At 25.4% G+C, this 14,761-nt stretch overlaps 2 protein-coding genes across 7 annotated transcripts in view; both read right to left on the reverse strand.

The window, feature by feature from the left end:
* LOC145971201 (uncharacterized) overlaps positions 1–8,778 on the reverse strand; it is a 14,445-nt gene extending 5,667 nt beyond the window's left edge. The window contains exons 1-11 of one of the 6 annotated variants that reach the window (XM_083098890.1): positions 8,706–8,778; positions 8,140–8,223; positions 7,808–7,916; positions 5,934–6,051; positions 5,045–5,158; positions 4,173–4,341; positions 3,858–4,059; positions 2,753–2,932; positions 2,583–2,669; positions 1,719–1,785; positions 1,239–1,471 (exon numbers count right to left, since the gene is read on the reverse strand). In XM_083098890.1, the coding sequence (XP_082955016.1) occupies positions 1,742–1,785; positions 2,583–2,669; positions 2,753–2,932; positions 3,858–4,059; positions 4,173–4,341; positions 5,045–5,158; positions 5,934–6,051; positions 7,808–7,838 (945 nt within the window). In that variant the 5' untranslated portion in view covers positions 7,839–7,916; positions 8,140–8,223; positions 8,706–8,778 and the 3' untranslated portion in view covers positions 1,239–1,471; positions 1,719–1,741. Of the gene's footprint in view, positions 1–1,234; positions 1,472–1,718; positions 1,786–2,186; positions 2,670–2,752; positions 2,933–3,857; positions 4,060–4,172; positions 4,342–5,044; positions 5,159–5,933; positions 6,052–7,807; positions 7,917–8,139; positions 8,224–8,705 lie in introns of those variants that run through there. The other 5 variants (XM_083098726.1, XM_083098809.1, XM_083099042.1 and 2 more) reach the window with 5 other exon arrangements.
* A 2,737-nt stretch (positions 8,779–11,515) lies between these two features.
* On the reverse strand, positions 11,516–14,256 carry LOC145967747 (uncharacterized). Its single transcript, XM_083092714.1, has 3 exons — positions 13,966–14,256; positions 13,356–13,851; positions 11,516–11,595 (listed from the first exon to the last, which is right to left on the reverse strand). The coding sequence occupies exons 1-3, from the start codon at positions 14,254–14,256 to the stop codon at positions 11,516–11,518; spliced, it is 867 nt and encodes a 288-aa protein (XP_082948840.1).
* Between the last annotated feature and the right edge of the window lie 505 nt (positions 14,257–14,761).

The following is a 14,761-nucleotide window of genomic DNA, read 5'->3' on the forward strand; positions in this document are numbered from 1 at the left end:
TACGTAGAATCAATTTATATAAAAAAATATAGTAATTTTATTTAAATAAACATAATTAACATTGGTCTTTTAAAAAAATATCAGTAGCGACATCTTCTGTTCCCCTTCAAGTTAAACAACTTTTATTTGAAACATTTTGTTATACAATCAAAAATAAAAAAATTATTTGAGGTGTAAGAGATAAATGAAACATCTTATATACATATACAAGGTGGCTTATTTTAATTTATCCATTTAAATATTTTAGAAAGTATGAAAGATACGAAAAAATGTTTCATACAAGTTTTTTAACTTCGAGAGGAACATAAGATAATATTATTGGTTTGACTTTAGACAGTCGTTTGAAGATTACAAAGTCTCCTTTAATTTCTTAAATGGAAATGCATATTTTTTAATGCACATTTTTGTAGCTTATCTCAAGAACTTTCCAAAATACTATAAGAAAGTATTTTTCTCTTAAATATTTTTTAAGTCATAAAGTTTAAAGTTAACAATTTTTTGACATAAAATTGTAAAATATCTTGTAAAATATTCAGTTTTCAGTAATGTTACCTTAATATTTTTATGCATGGAATAATGGGATTAATCAATTGATGCAAAGAAAACATATAGTTGCTTAAAAAAAATATGTAATTTGAAACATACAGCTGCGTAATTTTTCTTAAAAAAGTAACTATGTGTTTTCTTTATACCAATTGATTGGTCTCATTATTCCAAGCATAAAAGTGTAAGGTAAGATTACTAAAAACTGAATATTTTACAAGATATTTTATATATTATGTCAAAAAATTATTAACTTCAAACTTTATAACTTAAAAAATATTTAAGAGAAAAATACTTTCTTATGGTGTTTTGGAAAGCTCTCGAGATAAGTTACAAGAATATGCGACAAAAAATGGGAATTTATAATTAAGAAATTGAAGGTGACCTTTATGTAACTTTCAAATGATTATCCAAGATCAAATTTTTGCCATCATTGTCCCCCTTTAAGTCAAACTACTTTTATTTGAAACATTTTTTTGTACGATCAAAAATAAAAAAGTTATTGGGGTGGATAACTTAAAATGACTCACCCTGTATACATTGCAGTGTCCCATTTTAATTTTCGCATTTTTTAAAAATGTTTCAAATAAAAATTGTATGGTTTCAAGGGGGACTTAAGATAATGATAAAAATTTAATTTTTCTTTTATTTTTCGTGTTTACTACTAAGCCGAGAATCTGTATTAGTATACTTGCTTCGCGCTGCCAAGATGAGTCGAGCCTAGTCGAGCTTAGTCTCGTCGATTTTAACTCGTGTGTATGATGAAACGAGATGCGGTTGCTCTCACCGAAGGCAAAAATTGTTGATAGTTGCAACCGAGATCGATCGAGGCGTTATATACTTTCTTGATACTGGCGTGTGTCAGATTAGGACGGATATGGGGTATACATGATATACTTTTTTTCTTTTTTGCAATTGTGCTTCTTGTCTGTGCGTGAAGAAATTTAATATTATAATTAAAGATTTTATAATAGAAATTGTATGCTACATTCTTAATATTTAATTTTTTACATGTATTTAATTATTTAATGTATTTAATGAAAAAAGTTGTACATATAAGTTGTAATATATAAAAGTTAATTTGTATTTCTTTATTAGTTAACAATAGAAATAAAAATTAATTTTAATTTAACAATAAAAAATATTAATTTTAATTTAATATTCTACACACTTACTCTTGTATAAATTTGCAGAAGTTTTAAAGCGCCACACTTTTTTTAACCTCGTACAACATAACACAAACTGTCATATCACATAACAAAACACATCATTTCGTGAAGCTTACCGCATAACTCAATAAATTTTATACATTCAAGATTTCACTATTATTTTTAAAAGAAAGAGAAAACTTGAATATTGATAAGCAAATAATAAATATTTTACTTAAATCTTATATGAACGATGAATTAATGTAAATACATTATCTTTTCTTTCAGCGTTTCACATACATATAATTTATCGAATAATTACGCATAACGAGGACTTGGATTATGCAAAAAAAGTCAAAAGTGAAGTGATCGGAACTGAGAATTAATGTAAATAATACAAATAAAAAATATAAATAAATAAATAATATTATTATATTTTATATAATATTTTTATTTATAATAATATATTATTTATTGTATAAATAAATAATAATATAATTATAATATTTTTTATTTATAGTAATACAATATGTAATTTATTCATTGTATAAATAAATTATACAATATACATATACAATAATACAATTTATAGGGATTTAGTTATAAACATCGAGAGAACATCAAGTAAACCAAAATATGTTATTATACAAGTTTATTACAGTTAAAAATCTCACCAGTAAATAGTTCGATAACTTCGCAAAAACCGTTGAGTTAATTAAGTTAACATAACATTAATAAATTAAAAATTATTTATAAACTAAAAATAAAAAACAAAAACTCATTGAAAACATGACGAATACTTTTTAAATTATTTACGAATAATCTTGTTAGTTAGCGAATCAAAAGTTTCATCTTCTTTTGGAAATGATCTTTTCATAATAGGTTTTGTACCTTGCAATAACAGTGCCAATGATAACGTTTGGTTTCCTATCAATTTAATGTCACAAACTTTTTCCACATCAAGATAAAAGATATTATCTGTAAAATAAATACATAATTCATAAAAATCCAAAAATGATACAATATTCTATTACGAAATTAAAATTTTTAATATAATTTACTTGAATTCTTTACATATCCTTTTATTTCTACATTTTCTCCTTTTTCGAAACCATCATTTGCTTCATATTCAGCAATTTGAATCTCTAATTTGAAATTACCATCTGTAATCGATCCAGTTCCAATAGTTTTGAAACTATTTGATAAAGTATTAAATCTTGTTTTAATATATCCTCGTACAACTGAAAAATATTTTATTTAAAGTATTTATTAAAAGTATTTATTTTAAGAAAATGTAATAGAAGAAAACATACATAAATATTAGAACATACTATATATAGTGCTAGCAAAAAGATCAGAAATGGTTAAAAATTTTAAAAAATATTTATTTATTGGAAAAATGTTTAATACCATGAAGTAGGGAGCTTAAAAAAATCTATTAGATGATGGTATTCATTTGACCTTAGGATGACTTTGAAAAACATGATTCTCGTCAACATAAAAATCTTAAATAGAAATCCCTAATTTTTATTACATATTCTTGTAGCTTATCTCAAGAGCTTTCCAAAACACTATAATAAAACATTTTTCTCTTGAATACTTTTTGAGTTATAAGGCTTAAAATTTTCAATTTCTTGATATAAAATGTAAAAAGTCAGGATACTCAATTATTGCCTTATTTTTTTTTTCAATTAACTGTGTTTTTTTCACACCAATTAATTGGTCTCATTATTCCGTGCATGAAAAAAAAGTATTAAGATAAGATTACCAAAAACTAAATATTTTACATTTTATGTCAAAAAATTTCAAGTCTTATAACTCAAAAAGTAAAAGAAAAATACTTTATTACAGTATTTTGGAAAGCTCTTGAGATAAGCTGCAAAAATATGTAAAAATTAGGGATTTTCATTTAAGATTTTTATGTTGACGAGAATCGTGTTTTTCAATATCATCCTAAGGTCAAATGAATCATCCAATAGATTTTTTTAAGTTTACTTCATGGTGTTAAACATTTTTCCAATAAATCAATATTTTTCAAAACTTTTAACCGTTTCCGAACTTTTTGCCAACACTATATATGACAATATTAAATTATATATAATATATTAATAATTATGAAAAAAATTTAGACGCAAAAGAAAAAATGTTAATAATAAAATTACTTACGAACACATGAATTCAAATGATCCGGAATATTTGATAGTTCTATCAATTTAGGTTGAACTGCGTGAATTTTTTTTTTAAGATCAAACGATCCCAAATTATTAATAATTGTATTCGAACGAATAATAAGTTCGTAAGGAAGAGTTCCTTGATTAAACTCTGGTACTTTCGTTTTTTTAGCTTTCGCTCCATCAATATGAATAATCTGTAAAGTATATATAAAGTAATATTAGATTAGAAAGTAACATATATAATTATTATTATTATTATTGTATATTAAATTAAATAAGAATAAAAAGTATATTTAAATATATTTACTCGATTTGGTTTTATGTGAAACTGAATCCGTTCAATTTCAGTATTCCATACCACGACTTGAATTCTATGACAACTATTATTGTTCAAAATAAATTTTAGCAATCGATAATGTTGTGCTTTGCCAACAATTTTCGGACCATCAATCTCATCAATGAAACCAATAACCTCTCTAAAAAAGATTTTAAAATCATCTTTTTATTTTTCAAAATATTAAAAAATTTAAATATATGTATATACATATAATTATACAAGATATCTCACAACCTTGATACAATATTTTATTAGTGTATTCTAGAAATAAAATTGAGTAAAAATTTCTAATATAAAAATGTTGAGACTATAATAGTTTTTGAATTATAAATGATCAAAATTTGAATGATATAGCATAGAACTCGCGTGCTCAGGCTCATAACTAAACATACACATTTATCGATCTGTCATCTGTTAATGATTTTTTCAAATTAGTGTGATTGACTTTTCAGCTAATTTTATTTTAAAAATAAAATCAATAATAAATGACAAATTGAAACATGTGTATATGTGTAGTTCAGTGCATATATCATTGGCAAATTTTGATCGCTTATAACTCAAAAACTGTTACAACCTCAGCATATTTATATTAGAATTTTTTATTCAATTTTACATCTAAAATAGAATTTTTTATTCAATTTTACCTCTAAAATACACTAATAAAATATTGTACTGAGGTTGTGAGACACCCTGTATATGTACGCACACATACACTTATATAAACAATGTATCAGAATTTATTAACTACTGAGATACAATATTTATATGTAAAAAAGTAAAATGTGTAGATAAATATAAATACGTGTATTTTTTATACTATAAATTAAAAGTAAAAAACTTACACAGTGGAGTCCTCAAGTTGAACTGATTCTAACATCTCATCTGTCGCAAAAGTAATCATCTCTATTTCATCATTTTTATTTGAAATCATGACATCTTGTTTATTATTCGACGACCTATAAATTAACAAGCAAGATATAAATATCAAACATTAAAATATGTTACATAAAATGATGTATAATATACAGGGTATCTCAAAATGATGGGGACTAAATTCGTATGCAAGTAGAATGGACCAAACTAAGTCGAAAAGTCCTCTACCATTTTACAATTTTCACAATAGTTAACAAATTAATTATAAAAAATCGCCGTATTAGTTCAGCCTATTATCAAATACAAACGCGCGGCAAGATGCGGCTGATTCAATGATCGAATTTGCTAGGCGCGAGAAGTTGTTTATTATAAGTGATAATATTTATTACAAATTAGAAGCCTAGCAACCTCAATCGTTGGGTGATCGCATCTTGCCGCGCGCTTACATTCGACAGTAAACTGGGCTAATGTGGCGATTTTTAATAATTAATAACTCGTTAACTATTGCAAAAATTGCAAAATGATAGAGGATTTTTTGATTTAGTTTGGTCCGCTCTACCTATATACAAATTTAGTCCCCATATCATTCTGATCATCACTATATCACCCTGTATAATTATAAAAATAAAATAAAATATAAAAAAAATTAATATTAATAAATAAATTAATAAATAATCAACAATTAAATAAATATTAATATTAATAAATTATTTAATAAATTTTTATTTAAAAAATTAATAAATAAACAGATAAATAATTGTCAAAAATATTTTTTTTTAATTATCTCATATAGAATTGTCAAATTTAGATTTTTATATTTATAATTAATATATAAATTAATAATATTAATATACTTACTCAATAGATTTACTAAAATTTGACGTGTATAATATATCGCTCGTATCCATTTCATTTGTATTCTCTTTTGCAATTTGTTTTGATTCCTTAGTATCAACTTTTCGTTCCTTTGATTTATCTAAAATAATTATATACATATTAATTAACGTATTAATATACGTAATAATATACGTATTAATTAACACTCATCATTTGAAAAATAAGTAAGCCCTCATAAAAACATACAAACAGATAAATGTACAGTAATAACAATCCGATTAAGTTTTTGTTAAATTTAATCAAAAAATTTTGGATTTAAATTATATAATAAAATGATCGTTATTATTACTCTATAAATATAAACGGAAATATCATGTAAAACTCTGGGTACCTATTATGAAACTGTTCGAAAACGTTTCCGATCAGAATAATTTTGTTTTTCCCTAGATTTTCATTGTGTATTTAAAGGAAAACAAAATTATTCCGATCAGAAATATTTCCGAACAGTTTCATAATAGATATCCTGATGTCAGAATTTTTTATTAAGAAACGTAGGAAAAATTTACAACTAAACCGTTTGACAAAAGATGACATCAGTGACACTCGCGTATCGATTTTATGAATTACGACCGTAATTCACAATAACCTTTTTATTGTGTGAAATTGATAACAGATGCTTCACAGATGACATAGTGCTGTAGATTTTAAAATTGCGTCTACATGAATTGTTTACGTATTGTAAACAAATATTAATAATAAATATAAATATGTATATTAATAATATATTAATATAAATATTAATTTAACAGTTTAATATTAATATATTTTTAATTAATATATATTATTTATATTTATTATTAATATTTGTTTACAATACGTAAACAATTCATGTAAACGTAATTTTAAAATCTACAGCACATTGTCATCTGTGAAGCATCTGTCATCATTTTTACACAATGAAAAGGTTATTGAATTACGGTCGCGATTCATAAAATCGATACGCGAGTATCACTGATGTCATCTCTTCTCAAATGGTTTAGTTGTAAATTTTTCTGCCGTTTTTTAATGAAAAATTCTGACATCAGGATTTTACATGATATCTCTGTTCATGATATTTATAGAGTAAGAATAAAGATCACACACATTTTATTATATAATTTAAACCCAAGTTTATAATTTACATATTTATAAGCTATTAATGATTATATTTGTATAATAATATTCATATAATTATATATATAGGATTTCCCATTTTAATTAGAATAGGGTAATATCTCGAAATGATGAGGTTTTAGAAAAAAATGTTTTAGATAAAAATTGTTGAGTTTCAAAGGGAACATAAGATAATGTTGTTAGTGTAACTTTGCATAGTCGTTTGAAAGTCATACAAAGATCACTTTCAATTTTTTAAAATAAAACCTATTTTTCATTACATATACTTGTAACTTTCTCGTGAGTTTTCCAAAACATAATAAATTTTTTTTTTTTACTATTTTTCGAGTTACAAGAGCTTCCAAATTACAGTATTTTGACAAAAAATACAAAATATCTTATAAAATATTTAGTTTTCAATAATGTTACTTTAATACTTTTATGTATAGAATAATAAGACAAATTTATTGGTATAAAGAAAACATATATAATTGCTTTTAAGAAAAAGTATAAAATTCGCAACATGCAGTCTTATATTTTTTCTTAAAAGTAATGTTTTCTGTACACCAATGGATTTGTCTTATTATTCTACATATATATATGTAATAAAAAATAGATTTTATTTACAAAAAATTGAAGGTGATCTTTATCTTTTCTTTTTATTCAGTTGGAGGGTTAATATATTAATAATATATTATTTTATATAAATATAATATATTAATATATTTATTCAACATATTTACCTTGAATCTGCTTTGAATTATTCTTCGACATTATACGACTTGTAATACCAGATATTTGTTCAATAAGAATCTTATGTAGTCTAACTTGTGCACAAGATGTGATAAATAACTGTAAATATTAAAATCAATTTTTTATTTTATATATATATATATATATATATATATATTATATACATATATATATATATATATATATTTAAAAAATATAAATATATATATATGTGTGTATTGTCATATTAACTGAAAGACAAAAAAAATTTATCGTAGATTCAATTAAGAGTCAATCAAAAACACAAAATATCAAAAATTAATTGTGATAAAGAAGCATTTACCTTTATTATAACTGTATGTTCACATCACCAAAATGAATCAATAATATTAGATGCACAAATATTTATTTTGTTGCTATGAGACTTCTGTAAAAAAAGAATGACGAATTTCTCATTAATTACTATACAGACGAACTTCATGCACTACGCATGCACTTTTCATATTATTAGAAGATTTCTATTTATTTTTTTTTATCTCCCTTATCTTACAGTATAACTAAGAACTATATACATACAACTGAATATTTTATAAAATAATATTTTGTATTTAACACAAAAATATTAAATATTATTAAATAGATACATTTATTGGTTATATATTTATCTAGTAAAAAAAATAATTATAATACTAAAAGCGCATGTCAATAGAAATCCTATCCTTTAATTCATATTTTAAAAATGTTAGACTTTATGGAAGAACATTACAAAATGAATAGAAAATTACTCTTTTATATTTTATAATTTAAAAAGAACATTGTTTTAGCTTTCCGATGCTCTTAATTATTTGATATGTAATTTTCTTTAAACTTTATTAATTATTAAAAAAAAAGATAATTGATGATACGTACATTAGCGAGATTCGGTGTGAGTGTAGATTCTAAATCTGTGTGTTGTTGAAAGATCAGTGTTGATAGCAGCGCTACTATTTCTGCTGATTATAAAACTGTTAACACATTCTTGAGAATCAGCTCTATTATCAGCAATTCGTTACTACCTATTTGCAACGCGACTCTTCCTTTTAAAGCAACTACAAATCAATATTAATTGTGTTAGAAAGAAATATTATTCACATGCCGATATATTTAAAACAAGTTTACCATTGCTGTCGAGTTTTCTACAATTAACATCTGCCACTTTAAAATCCTTACGCTCGAAAATATCGGGTTTCAACAGAACTCCAATCACTATACCACTATAAGTGTCATGGAAGAATAAAGCATAATCATTGTAATCATCCTAGAGAAATAAAAGAAAAATAAATGTAGAATACGAAAAATGATTTAGATATAGCAGTAGCGTCAATAATACAAATATATAATTTTTTTTCTTTCTTTGTTTTTAAAGCGTGTATAAACCCATTCATACAATTTAACAATACAATCGCTTGTTAATTATTTCAAATACTAACTCTTAGATCTTTCAGGAAACATTGCACAGGATCAAAGTCTATGACTGGAATTTTTTTAAGTGAATGCGCTTTATACGGATGCAGATCAATTATTTCCACATTATTGGATACATCGACCGCCTGCAGTTTTCTAGGATTCATATTTGACTTCAGATATAACAAACAATCATATTCTTGCAATGAAGGACGAAATATAGATTTTATATCTATATTATCGAACAATAGATTATCAAATAATCTTAATGATTCCTTCACGAGTACACTCATACGATTTAAAATCAACTGAGATGGCGCTCTCCTTATCCACAAGGATTTCTGTTGATCATAAGAGGTAGATATGAATAAGGGTGGTAACGAAGCGCGAGTTGTATTAAATAATGTTTCTACGGCGGAGATTTCTTCATCTGGAAAAAAAATTAATGTAATATATTAATATATATATATTATGTAAATAAGCTCAAAAGCAATTACACATACATAAATTTGGAATAAAAGAGATTGCAATTCTGTTTATCTTTTTATATATCTGAATATATATAATAAATAATAGAATAATAAATAGAATATATAATAAATTTTCCGAGTAAAAAAAGAAAAACAGAAAAATTTATCAATTATTTTAGTAATTTAATTAATTATTTAAATAATTATTTTATAATGATTCATTTGCAAAAATTTTTACAGTAATGAAAAATTGGAAATATATCAAAACTTAGTCATTTCACCATTGAAATTAATGATGACAGGATCAGTATTCCAATGAGATCTTGCAACAACTTCTAGAAATCGTAGAAATGCCACTTGCGGCATCTGAGCTAATTTATAAGGTTCTGGCATTAAATATATTGACGCCATAAGCAATTCAATTACAACTTCCGATACGTGAAAATCATCTAACAATTGTGCTGATAATCATCGTTTTGCCAAACGGACCGAAGCAGGACCGAATGACGGTTGTTGAGAATGCAATCTATGAAAATGAAAATTGAAGATACATATCACAGAATGTCTATTTCGAATCTTATAAAAAATTTGCTGAACAGTCTCTCTCTGATCTTTTAGATATTTTTGTTAAAAATTTTAAGTAAAAAGAGAGAATATCCTAAAGATTTTTTTAGTACAATTTTCTAAAATAAGTTTATTATTGTATATATTTTCTATATTTGTATATGTTTTTCAATTTCTACGAAGGAAAAACAGAAAATTATAAGTTTCAAGTGTTAGATTTGTAAATATACCGAAACGTTTCTAGAGAAAGGAAATAGCAAATGAATAAGATATAAAAATTTTTGCTGCTTTGTTATATTAATTCTTACTTACATCGTGAGATTTGCTGCTTTTCCCAATCATTCAGTAGTAAAGAGCAATCGACTTTTATCTGGCACTTGGTTATTTTCAATATATGCCATGAGTACAAAGTTACCTCGTGCATTGCATTAGTGCTCGGAACAAATAGCCTTTTCTTCATTAAGCCAATAATTTCGCATCATTTTTCGTACATCTGAGGACTCTTGAATTCAGCAGCTTCGGAGTTGGATGCATCCGCATTCTTGAGTATCAATACTCAAGTTGATAACAAGTATTGAGTAGAACTTATATGATGCACGACTTGCAGTAATAAACCTAATTTGTTGTAATGATTCGCGTATGATATTAACAAGACTTTGCCTTAGGTCAAAGCTTTTGCTGATTTTTTAAATTCGAACAAATAGGGATTTAAAAATTTAACGTCTTCTATTCAACTGCAACTTGATAAAACATAGAGAGCTTCTTTTGTATCTCAGTCAAAGTAGGTAGATTTGATAATTCTCGCTCGACTTTTCGTAACTCGCTGTTATACTGTTTCTCAATTGTTGTATTACATAGGATAAATCTCTGTACACCTGATAACAGCTAAAACAATCTTAAATAATCTTAAATAAAAAAGTGTAACATTGAAACATAATAACAAAAAACATAAATTGCTCACTAAAAAGATTTTTACCTGCTTGTCTTTCATCAGTTTCTCATCTCCAGAAGTCCACAATCTCCAGGAATCATTATCAATAATATATCAGCAATTAAAATTGCATCATCTGAATCCACACTAAAATTTATTTTCATATCTATCGAAGCACTATATACAGCGCAAACTCGCTCAAAAATTTCAAAAATAACAAAAGTAATATGTTTCATAATATCCACTTTTATTTTTTGTTATTTCCTTATGCCATCCATTACGAAACCTGCAGAAACGATTTGTTCATCGAACTACTGTGGATTATGATTAGCATCATCTTTAAAAAATGTTTCCTGCAGAGGTGAGTTGAAACTATAACCCTTTGGCATTCCTGTAAAATGTACAATTATACATAAATGTCTTATCTATTCTGACATACTCCTAGATTTGTTAATGGCAAAAGAACAGTATCAAAAATCAAATCCTCTTGGAAAGAGGAAAGCACAAAAATTGCGAACTGATGCGAACAAAGGACTCGTACACGTAATCATGTAAAATGTACAATTATACATGAATGTCTTATCTATTCTGACATACTCCTAGATTTATTAATGGCAAAAGAACAGTATCAAAAACCAAATCCTCTTAGAAAGAGGAAAACACCAAAATTGCGATCTGATGCGAACAAAGGACTCTTACACGTAATGTACAAACGTCCGATTCTGTCGAAGGCCTGGCACCGTCGCCATTATACATATATATATATATATATATATAAGATGCGATCGGGAAGATGCTCTAGATGCTCTGAAGCGTTTGATTGACCAATCAGATAAAAGGAGGAAAGATTTCTTTAATCTGAATGGTCAATCAAACACTTCAAAACATCCAGAACGTCTTCTCGACTACCTAAATAGCGTCTTCTCGACTACCCTTTTTTTATCTTTTCTTTTAACGGATTCGTGTTAACAATACTGAGCATAAACAACATATGAATATTGACAGGACATTACACACAATTATTAATTATTAATTATTAATTACAAATATATTGATATATATATATATATATATATATATATATATATATATATTAATTATTAATATATATACTTACTTTCTTTCATTCATCACTGCTTCATTCTATCCTTCCTATTTATAAATTTGCCTTCGTTTATTCTACTAAATCTTGCGTGACACGACACAAGCTCTTAAGAGATATTAACACCGCGATCACTACAACATTTAACCTTTATCACTGTTAAACTGACACGATACGAACTGTCATTATCATAACCGCGATCAAGTTCGCCTCGTACCTCGAATCGACCGCCAATCACATACGCGGAAAAGCGGCAACAATACGAACGATATAACAGGCACTTCAGGGTACAAATGACTTTTTTTATAGTAGACTAGCACGCAGCGCGCGCTAACGCGCGCGCCATTTTTGGTCATTACTTAAATAATATAAAAAATTAAATATAATCAAATGATTAATAAGTAATTAATAATTAATGATGATTTATTTTAATTATTATAAATTAAATGAATTCATAAATTAATTTTAAATAAATTTTATTAATTTTAAAATTCAATTAAAATATAAGTTTCATTCGTTAATTTAAAAAAATTAAAATTAATATTAAAATTTTTTATTTGTTTTTTATTTTTTAATTTTTATTCTAAATGCAATTAAAATGTTATAAAACGATAATTATTATTTTTTAATTAAATTACACATACAAATATTTAAAACAAAAATTCTTTTAATTTTTATTTACTTTCTTATCTTTGACATTATTATAACATAATTATATATCACTTTTTCGTTTGTTATGTTTTACTAATCAAATATTTCTTTATAAACATAGTTTTTTATTTTTTTGGACAAATTATCATCCTTTAAATAAACTTTTAATGAATCCCAAGAACGAACTCGTGAAAATGCTACATACAGTTGTCCATGATTGAAAATATTTTTTCGAAGATCTATTGCAATTTTTTCGAAAGTTTGTCCTTGTGATTTATTTATTGTCATAGCAAATGCCAATTTCACTGGAAATTGTCTTCTTTTAAAAGTAAATGGATATACATTTTCGCAATATAAAGTGATACGATTAAGAAAAACTATTTCTCCAATCTTATTACCTGTTAAAATTTCAGAGCGTAATAAGTTATTACTTAAATCTAAAATCAATAATCTTGTACCATTGCATAAACCTTCGCTGATACTAAGATTTCTAATAAGCATGACAATAATATATTTTCTTAAGCATAATTGATAAGGTGGAAGACACATTGGATTTAAAGAGTTGAGATATTCTATCGGAATTGTTTCATATATATCTTGATTATCTCCAGTCGTTTCAAGAGTATCTATACTTGTATAAACTCTTTCCGTCGTTTCATCCAACAAATTTACTATTTTTTCATTTATTTCATTAACATCGACATTTCTTGCAGATAATATAACGTAATTAGCCATAGTTTTATATTGTTTATGTTTTATAATGTCTCTGTACATGTCTTTAACCATATCCAAATTTGCGTTTGCTATACATTTTTCTGGAATATGGATATTATCTGAATGATCATTTAAAGAACCATTACCTAAATTTAGTAAAAATTGTGCAAATTCTTTTTCCTGTGGTAAAGTTCTCATATTTTGTGTCAATGAAAATATTTTAAATTGCTTCCATAGAATACTAAATTTTATCGATAAATTTATAATTTCACAACGCGTAGCTCTTTCTTTTACAGGTAATAATTGTCTAAAATCTCCACCAAGAAGAACGATTTTACCACCAAAATATAAATCATTTTGCATTATATCACGTAATGTTCGATCCATTATTTCTAATACATAGCGTGGTGCCATAGGAGCTTCGTCTATAATAAAAATATCTACAAGTTTTAAATTTTCAGCCTCTTTAGATTGAACTTTAATGTTTGATGTAGAATCAGCGAAAAGAGGTACAGGTAATCCAAAAACTTTATGTATTGTTTTCCCATTTGGAAGTAATGTTGCAGCAATACCAGTAAATGCCATCGTATTAATTATTTTTCCTCTACTTTTAAGTAGATAATACAAGGTTGTATAAATGAAAGTTTTATCAGATCTACCTGGACCATCAATATAAAAACAGTTATTACTATTGTTACTTGTTGCTATTAAAATAGTATCAACAATTTCTTTTTGTTCTATATTTAATTGTTCATATTATCGCATACCTATCGATATATCATCTTATAATATTCTTCAATTTGTTCTTCGTCGTTTATTTCTTGTTCTTCTATCTCTTGTTCAATTTCAAGAAAATTAGCAATATTTGATCCTTCTTTTTGAAGTAAATTAATAATATAATTATAAACCTTCTTTATTCCTATTATAGGTCCAAATCGTCTTATATAATCTTCTGACATATCTTTTTTAAACTCATCCCATAACTTTTTCGGATGAATTGGTTGACAATGAATAAAAATTCGTACGAATAAATTACGAAGTCGTCTTGGCATCATCCAAATTTTTGCTTCATTCATTGCGCGATACCATT

The sequence above is a fragment of the Camponotus vicinus genome, unplaced genomic scaffold, assembly GCF_025532165.1.
Source record: "Camponotus vicinus isolate PSW18456_S1 unplaced genomic scaffold, iyCamVici1.0 SCAF_1, whole genome shotgun sequence".
In the NCBI taxonomy this organism is placed as follows: Eukaryota; Metazoa; Arthropoda; class Insecta; order Hymenoptera; family Formicidae; genus Camponotus; species Camponotus vicinus.

Bases quoted from the DNA above. Each gene is read 5' to 3' on its own strand.
- LOC145967747 (XM_083092714.1), bottom strand. From the start codon at position 14,256: ATGGCATTTACTGGTATTGCTGCAACATTACTTCCAAATGGGAAAACA. The intron at 13,852-13,965 runs GTAAAAGAAAGA...ACTTTACCACAG, and splicing joins ATTTTAGACAATTATTACCT to GAAAAAGAATTTGCACAATT. The intron at 11,596-13,355 runs GTAATAAGATTG...TACATTTTACAG, and splicing joins ACGCTCTGAAATTTTAACAG to GAATGCCAAAGGGTTATAGT.